The 8854-nt window shown below is 38.4% G+C and overlaps 1 protein-coding gene across 1 annotated transcript; it reads right to left on the reverse strand.

The window, feature by feature from the left end:
- Positions 1–3649: 3649 nt before the first annotated feature.
- On the reverse strand, positions 3650–8116 carry LOC131800679 (uncharacterized). Its single transcript, XM_059118331.1, has 2 exons — positions 4422–8116; positions 3650–4352 (listed from the first exon to the last, which is right to left on the reverse strand). The coding sequence occupies exons 1-2, from the start codon at positions 7635–7637 to the stop codon at positions 4080–4082; spliced, it is 3489 nt and encodes a 1162-aa protein (XP_058974314.1). The 5' UTR covers positions 7638–8116; the 3' UTR covers positions 3650–4079.
- Positions 8117–8854: the final 738 nt, after the last annotated feature.

Below are 8854 nucleotides of genomic sequence, written 5' to 3' on the forward strand. Positions count from 1 at the left end.
AGAAGACCTGGTGGTATTCTCCCAGAAGACCTGGTGGTATTCTCCTAGAAGACCTGGTGGTCTTCTCCTAGAAGTCCTGGTGCTCTTCTACTAGAAGACCTGACGGTCTTCCCATAGTAGACTTGGTGGTCTTCTCACAGGAGACCTAATGGTCTTCTCACAGATGGTGGTCTTCTCATAAAAGACCTAATGGTCTTCTCACAGATGACCTTCTCATAGAAGACCTAATGGTCCTCTCATAGAAGATCTAGTGGTCTTTCATAGAAGACCTAGTGGTCTTCTAATAGGAGACCTAATGGTCTTCTCTGAGATCTTTTCTCTTAGAAGTCCTGGTGGTCTTCTCATAGTAGATCTGCTGGTCTACACATATGAGATCTAGTGGTCTTCTCATAGATGGTCTGGTGGTCTTCTTTTAGAATATCTGGAGAGCTTCTTCTCTTAGAAGCCCTGGTTGTCGTCTTAGTCAAGAGTATGTGTCTTCTCGTAGCAAACTGGGTGGCCTTCTATTGTAGATTAGGGTGGCGTTCTACCAGAAAACCCGGTGGTGGTCTTTTCTAAAAGATATGATGGTCTTCTCCTAGAGGAGCAACTGGTGTTCTGAAGGAAGAACTGAAGATTTTCTCATAGAAGAGACGAAAATGTGATCTGCTCATTGAAAACATAATGGTCTTCTCACTTTATCTTCTAATAAAGAATGAGTGATCTTCTAATGGACACCAAGTGCTTTTGGACCAAGTGGTCTTCTCAGAGCAGATAGTGCTGTCTTCTCAGAGAAAAGCGTGTGGTCTTAATAAAAACAGCTTACCTTGTTTTTTGTGGCTTTTTTTTAAGAAGACCTGCAGATTTACTCAATGTAGACCTATAAGTCATCTTGAGGAAGACCTACTGGTCTTCAAGCAAGGTGAGTCTTCTTGATAATACATGAGAGCCTTCTTAAGGAAGAACTCATTTTCTCTTGATGAGGAATAGTTGGCCTACTTATAGAAATTTTTTTGGTCTTCTCATTTAAGCCTGATAAATGTTCTAATAGGTCTTTCTTAGGTCTTAACAGGATCACCTTCAAGTAATCTAAATAAGTAGTTTCGGTTTTCAAAAATAAAGCCCTTCGAAAGAGGCCCTGTTGATTTTTACCCAGACACCTCTCTGATCTCTGAAGAAGAAGACTTAATGATTTTATAAGGAGTTCTTTAAAGCTTCGTAAGGAAGCCATTTCGTCCTTCAGGATAGGACATTTATTTCTTCCAAATATAAACGTTTTTCTACAAGGTTTTATAGATGTTTTTAGAATGAATTGTGAGATTTTTTTACCAAAATTTTAAAGGACGAAGTTTTGATCTTTGAATATTAAGTTATAGAAATCATAAGAAAACATATAGATCTGAAGAAAAACAATTTAAAAAGCAGTAAGTTCGACCGGGCCGAACTTTGAATACCCTCCACCATTTGGAACGTATTTGGAAATTTTCAAAAAATAAAATCCTTAAAACATTCTGTTAAAATTTTAAAAATACCGAATATAGCGTTGTATTGGGGTCTATACGACGTGGACCTACATAGGCATTGTTTGCCATTAGCCATTACCATATTCAAATTCGAAACTTGAAATAAACGGTGAATAATGTAGCTAAAATCATCAAAATATCGTTTATAGGGAGGTACCGTTATATCGGAGCTGTGCGAAGACCTGGCCCAGCATAGACAATTTTCTGTCACAGAATATAGCATCCATTACTAACGTCAAATACGATATCTCAAACAATTTCGGTGGGTATTGTACCTAAACTCGTCAAAATACCGAATATAGGGAGGTACTGATATATGGGGCCTTTTCGAAGACCTGGACCTGCATAGGCAAATTTCTGTCATAGACTGTAGTTCCCATTACGAACTCTTAATTCGTAAATTGAAACAATTCCGGTGAATAATGACGCTAAAATCATCAAAATACCGAATTATGGGAGGTACCGTTATATGAGGGCTATACGAAGACGTGGACCTGCACCGACAAATTTTTTCCTTATGCTGTAGTATTCATTACGAACTTCAAATACCAAATTTAAAACAATTCCGGTGAATAATGTCGCAAAAATCATCACAATACCGAATATCGGGAGGTACCGTTATATGGGGGCTATATGAAAACGTGGACCTACATGGCCCATTTACGAACTTAACCTGCCTACTGGAAAAATAAACACGTGTGCAAAATTTTTGCTTTCTATCTCAATTCGTTCGAAAGATAGCGTGATTAGAACAGACAAACGGACGGACATGGCTAAATCGACTTAGAATTTTACGCTGAACAAAAATATATATACTCTGTTGGGTCTGACATGAGTATTTCGAAGAGTTACAAACGGAATGACAAAGTTAATATACCCTCCCTCCTTCTCATTGAAGTCCCTTGACTTTACTGGACATTGGAACATATAATTCTTTCCCACATTTATGTTCCCCTGAGTGTAGTATTTCTATAAATCTCCCATAGTTAAATAAATTTGAAGGCTGTTTAATACTCTACGACTTGTAAACAGACATGTAACAAATAAATCAATCCAATCAAATCCTATTCGACCATCTATTTCACTTGGTCTTCATGTCTCGATCATTAGTTATTTAACTTTGACCTCGCCCGACCAAAAGAAAACATTTTCCATTCGAATTCCTTCGCTTTTATCAGCTGCCTTTCATTTTGTATTTAAATTTATTTTAAGGAAATTTGATGTTTTTTGTTGCTTTTGGTATGATTCTGTATTTAAGCAAATGTTTAATGCATGACATAAATTATTTATCCTCCAATCGGACAAGTTACCGCCAGTGTGTGAGTGTGTGTAACATCTGATTTGTTCACTGGGTTGTAGCTCAAATTGGTAATTCTGTTTGAAGGCTGCTGAAAAAAAAAACCGAAACAAAAAAGGGAAACAAAACGAAGTTCTTATCTCCATGACATGACTACAGCTTATCAAATCACTGCCCTAACATTTACTCGGAACTGATTTAGGTCAGTGTAATTCTGACAAAGACAAATTTATTTATTTTCTTACTCGTTTTTTTATACCCTCCACCATGGTATGGAGGGTATATTAAGTTTGTCATTCCGTTTGTAACACCTCGAAATAAACATTTTAGACTCCACAAAGTATATATTATTGATCAGCATAAAATTCTATGGCGATTTAGCGATGTCCGTCCGTCATTCTGTCTGTCTGTCCGTCAGTGGAAATGACTCTAGCTTCTGAACGAATTGAAGTAGATTGATAAAATTTTACTCAAATGTATATTATGTCTGCAGGACTTTTGGTATTAAAAATGGGCCATGTAGGTCCACGTTTTGGTATAGCCCCCTTAAAACGGTACCTCCCGATGTTCGGTATTTTGATGATTTTTGCGACAATATTCATCGGAATTGTTTCAAATTCGATATTTGAAGTTTGAAATGAATACTACAGCCTATGACGGAAAATTGTCTGTACAGGTCCACGTCTTCGCATAGCCCCCATATAACGGTACCCCCGATATTTCACCGGAATTGTTTCAAATTTGGTATTTGAAGTTCGAAATGGATACTACAGCCTATGACAGAAAATTGTCTGTGCATGTTCACGTCTTCGTATAGCCCCCTGTTAGCGGGAGAATCAAATTCTAGAACTTGTTTGTTCGTTTGTCAGTTTAATTCTAATTTTATTGAACAAAATGTATTACTTAAGTGCTAGTACACAACAGAAATCTTAGGGGGGTTTAATCTTATGCATCTACTTAAGGCTACAAACACTTGACATTTCTAATTCTATGCATAGGCCTAATGCAACACACAATTGCTGTGCTCTATATTTACTCCCCAGCTGAGCGCATGTTTATGGGAGAATATTCTTTATTATCAATGCGTCTCCAGCAGCATGAAGTGTTATCATCCCTTATGCTCTTATCTTTCATGCACACACATTTACAAGTACTCTAGAATGTTGGGTTAAAAATACATAAACATTTTATAGCCTAAATCACTTAACGATCTAATTTATTGCAGCAGTCTTTCATGTTCATAGTTTTATGAACATTTTCCCGGGCGGCAAATAATTTATTTAGACATCCTGGCCTCGGGGAAATTGAATTTCGGTTATGCGTTTTAATTTTTTCTGTCTTCTTATAAATAAAATAATTAGAATTATTATTACTATAATTACTAAAATAAAAGCTACGTGTGATGAGATGTGATGGAACTTCAAGCCTCGCAATTCCACATTTTCTTTCTTTAACTTGTCCACGAATTTCTTTAGCTCGTCAATTTCTTGATGATGATTGATAAGTATATTTCCAAGGGGTTTGATTGATTCTTTTTCGTCCGGACTTACATCCTTCAAAAGAAACGAATGGAATTCTGTGCTTATCTCGTTATGAACTCTATGCACAGCTACCAACGTTACTTTACCGATCCTCGCTGTACAGTCTGCATCCAGCGTGAGAATTCCTTGCTTTGGAAGTTCCATAATCGTCTGTTGTTTGTGAGAGCATTGCAAATGAGCTGTTGCACTTGAAAAGGTTTTAAAAAGCCAATTGCCATTTCGTTTCAATGGCATCCAATAAGGCATTCGTTCCACTTCGTCATAGGCGCAGTTTAGTTTTATGTGCGGTCTCAGAGGAGATAATTCACAATTATTTGTAGTTGCATCTCTCCATGGAAAATTCTCTTCGCACATTATCTCCTTACCCAACGTCTCTTTGCACTCATTCAGCATAGGCTGTGTTAAGAAATGAAAAGAATCCAGCTCAAAATTATATACAATGTACGGGGAATTCACCCGGGCTATCAATATCGTATTTCCTTCTTCAAATGGTATCGGAATTACTTTGTAAAACTGGGATGACTGCCGATTGAACAGCGGTATTTTTATATTAATTACCAGTTGGGACCCCACAAACGATCCGTGGCACGTCATCAAATGTAAGATCTCTTTTAATTCCATTCCCGTACGCTTTCCTGGCAGTACATATTTTTCAGGCAGAGCATCTCGTATTTTTACTATCTCTGCTTGTAATTGTTTGGGTGTTATCAGGACGGGATGAAACTTACCGCTGTTTACATCAATTAATGCATCAACAACTTCTTTTTGGACTTCGTCACATTCTTCCAAAAGCTCATGAATTTGTTTTGCTATTATAAAGAATCGTATGGATTCTCTATACACGAAGTAATTCTCATTCATTGTAGCGCTTATGTTCTCAATTTTGCCTTTGATATCCGAAAAGTGCGAATTCACTTCCTCTGTGGTTTTCCTTAAAAGATTTACTGTAGCGTCGACTACAGATGTCTGTTGTTTTGCTAACTTCTTCAAATCCTTTTGGTTGGCTAATAGATTTTTCATATTGCTCTCCATAGCTACTCGATCGTCATCGTCCATTACCCCAAATGCCCAGTGTTGAAACGAACCTACAAATTTCAACGGAGCTCCTCTTTTTTGACGATTGTCTTCTCTGAGGAATAATCGATTGTTGGTCTTTATCTTATTAATCTTGAGTTCCATATTGTTAATCGTGGACCAACACTGCTCCTCAAAAGTTTGAAGTCGTGGGCATAAGCTTTTTGATGTTTTCAGCAATTCGGAAGCCAGGTCTAATGTTTCTAAATATGGTTTCAGCTCAAAGTACACAACCATATTCCATGATGAGGAAACCATGTGAATTTGAGACATGGGATCCAAATATACCGCAGCCGAACTATTCAGTTCATGTACAGATGATGCCTTGGTAGATATTAGTAAAAATAAGTTCAGCATCATTGCCCACGTTATTGGTTGTTTCCTTATTTTTCGCTCACATCTTGTCATATTAGTATGTGTAATTTCCGCCTGTTTTTCCTGTCTGGGCAATTCTTCAGATTCCTCGTCCATATGCTCCAATGGACATAATTTGTTAATTGGCCTCTTTATCACGCCGTCTTGTGTTTTAACTGTCACAATCCTTACAACTCCGTCCTTCCCTGGATGGACTTCTACCACCTTGGCCAGTGGCCATCGCGCCGCGTGCGTTTCTTCGTTTTTCAATATCACCACATTGCCTATTTCCACATTATTATTTTGTTTCTTCCATTTCATTCGGTTTTGTAATGTGGTTAGATACTCCTCTTTCCATCTGCTCCAAAAATGACTTTTAATTCGTTGTAGCAGTTTCCATCTATTAAGACATCCTAAGTTACCTTCATCGATAGTCGCCGGTGATTCTAACATCGGACGCCCAATTAAGAAATGTCCAGGTGTTAAAGTGTCAATATATTCTGTACCGCTTCCAAGTTCATGTAGCGGCCTCGAATTTAATACTGCTTCAATCTGAGATAGCACCGTACTCAACTCCTCGTAAGTCAATTTCGTATCACCAATTATTCTTTTTAGGTGATATTTCATGGACTTCACTGCTGCTTCCCAAATTCCTCCAACGTGAGGAGCTGCCGGCGGAATGAAATGCCAACTTATTTTTTCATTTTCCAAAATGGGAGCTAACTTCGTGTTGTTTTTAACGGCATCCAAAAAGTCTCTGTCAAGCTGCCTTGCTGCCCCTACGAAGTTCGTTCCGTTGTCTGAATATAAGTCGGTTGATTTTCCTCTTCTCGCGAAAAATCGCCTTAGCGCCGCCAGAAATGCTTCCGTTGTAAGTCCGCTGACAGCTTCCAAATGAACCGCCTTAGTTACCATGCATACGAACACCGCTACGTAACCCTTCATAGCCTTCACTCCTCTTGTTTTGGAGCACCGTATTTGTAGCGGACCCGCATAATCAATGCCACAGTGTTGAAAGGGTTGATTTATACTGACACGGTAAGCTGGTAAATTTCCCATCAATTGATTTCGCACTTCACCTCTAAAGCGCGTACATCTTGGACAACACCTAATGCAAAGTTTTATCCTATTTTTAGCTCCAATAATCCAATATTTTCGTCTTAGTATATTTTCCATAAGTCGATTTCCTCCATGCATCGTTTGAATATGACAATTTCGAATGATATTTCCCGCTAATCTTGACTTTTGAATAATTATTGGATGCTTTTGGTTATAGTTCAGCTCTGACAAAGCAAGTCTTCCACCAACCCGCATTATGCCATTTCGATCCAACTGTGGATGTAGTGAAGCTATTTTACTTTGATGATCCACCGTTCCCAATGTCTTCAATTTCCTTAGTTCCACTGGCCATTCTCTTTCTTGATGTAGTTTTATTATCTCCATCTCTGCTTCTTCCAACTCTTTTGCCGTCAAATGCTCATTTACTGCTCGCTTCTTTTTTAGCCCTTTTATAAAACGCAGTAGATAAGCCATTACACGTATCTGTTTCTTAAATGACGAATACTTCATCATACTTTCATATAAGTGGTTTTCAGTCGAAAACTTTACTGTTGTTGCTACTGTTTGATTTATGTTGCTTTTTGGCCAATCTTGTTCATTTTTTTTCAGCCATTCGGGGCCTTCCCACCACAATGTATTGTTTGTCAAAGTCTCCGGTGGGACACCCCTTGAACCCATATCTGCTGGATTCTCCTTTGACTTGACGTAGCCCCATTTCGCTTCGGGTATTCTCTCCAAAATATCCATCACCCTTGTTTTTATGAACTTATCCTTGTTTTTGGAGTTGTGAATCCATGCCAAGGAAATCATGGAATCACTCCAAGCAAAAGTTGGTGTTGCTGACTTCAATACTCCTTTGATCTTCTGTAGTAGTTTAGCCAATAGATGTGTTGCACAAAGTTCCAGCTTTGGAAGCGTCTTCCTATTTTTTACTGGATTTACCTTACTTTTTGCAGCCACTATGGTCACCTGCGAATTTACCTTAAGGTATACGACTGCTGCATAAGCCTTCTCGGAAGCATCTGCAAACCCATGTAACTGTGCAGTTTTGTCTTCCAATATTCCAAACCATCTTGGAATCCTTAAATTTTCTAAAGCAGGCAGACTGTATGTAAACTGCCGCCAATCTCCACTCAATTTCTCCTCCAATGGCACATCCCATTCTATTTGTTGTATCCATAACTGCTGTATAAATAGTTTTGCTGTTACCGTGACTGGCGTCAGCCAACCTAATGGATCGAATATTTGTGCCAGTCTTGACAATGCTATTCGTTTTGTCAACTTGTCTTCTTTTTAATTTGCATACTAAATGTAAAGCAATCGATCTGTGGATTCCATTGTAATCCCAATGTTTTCAAGCATTCATCTTCTTCTATTCTCAGCACTTCATTTTCTTCATTCAATTTCACCGCACTCAATACTTCAGGAGAGTTTGATATCCATTTTCTTAAATGAAACCCATAATCCTCCAGTTGCAGCGTTATCTTCTTCTGCACCTCCCTGCATTCTTGTTTTGTATTCGCTCCTGTTAAAAGGTCGTCCATGTAGAAATCTTCTTTGATCCTCTGAGCGATTTCTTGATTCTGGCACCTATTTCCAATTTCTATGAGCGATCTTACAGCCAGAAATGGTGCTGATGCAGTGCCATATGTTACCGTAGTAAGTTTATATTGTTGGATAGGCTCCGACGGATTACTCCTCCACAACACATGTTGGTATTCCTGGTCTTCTTTTTCAACTTTAATCTGACGAAACATTTTCTCCACATCAGCTGAGATGACAAACTTCCACGATCTCCACTTTGTTACAATGTCAAATATATCTTTTTGAAGCCTTGGTCCCACGTGAAGTATGTCATTCAGCGACTTCCCATTTGAAGTTGTCGATGAAGCATCAAATACCACTCTAACTTTTGTGGTTAGACTTGTTTCACGTACCACTGCTTGGTGCGGCATATAATACAAAGCCTTCTTACTTGGATCCACCTTTACCATTTGGCCCATGGATATGAGCTCGTTCATTGTTTT

This window comes from Musca domestica, unplaced genomic scaffold (assembly GCF_030504385.1).
Source record: "Musca domestica strain aabys unplaced genomic scaffold, Musca_domestica.polishedcontigs.V.1.1 12, whole genome shotgun sequence".
NCBI lineage: Eukaryota > Metazoa > Arthropoda > Insecta > Diptera > Muscidae > Musca > Musca domestica.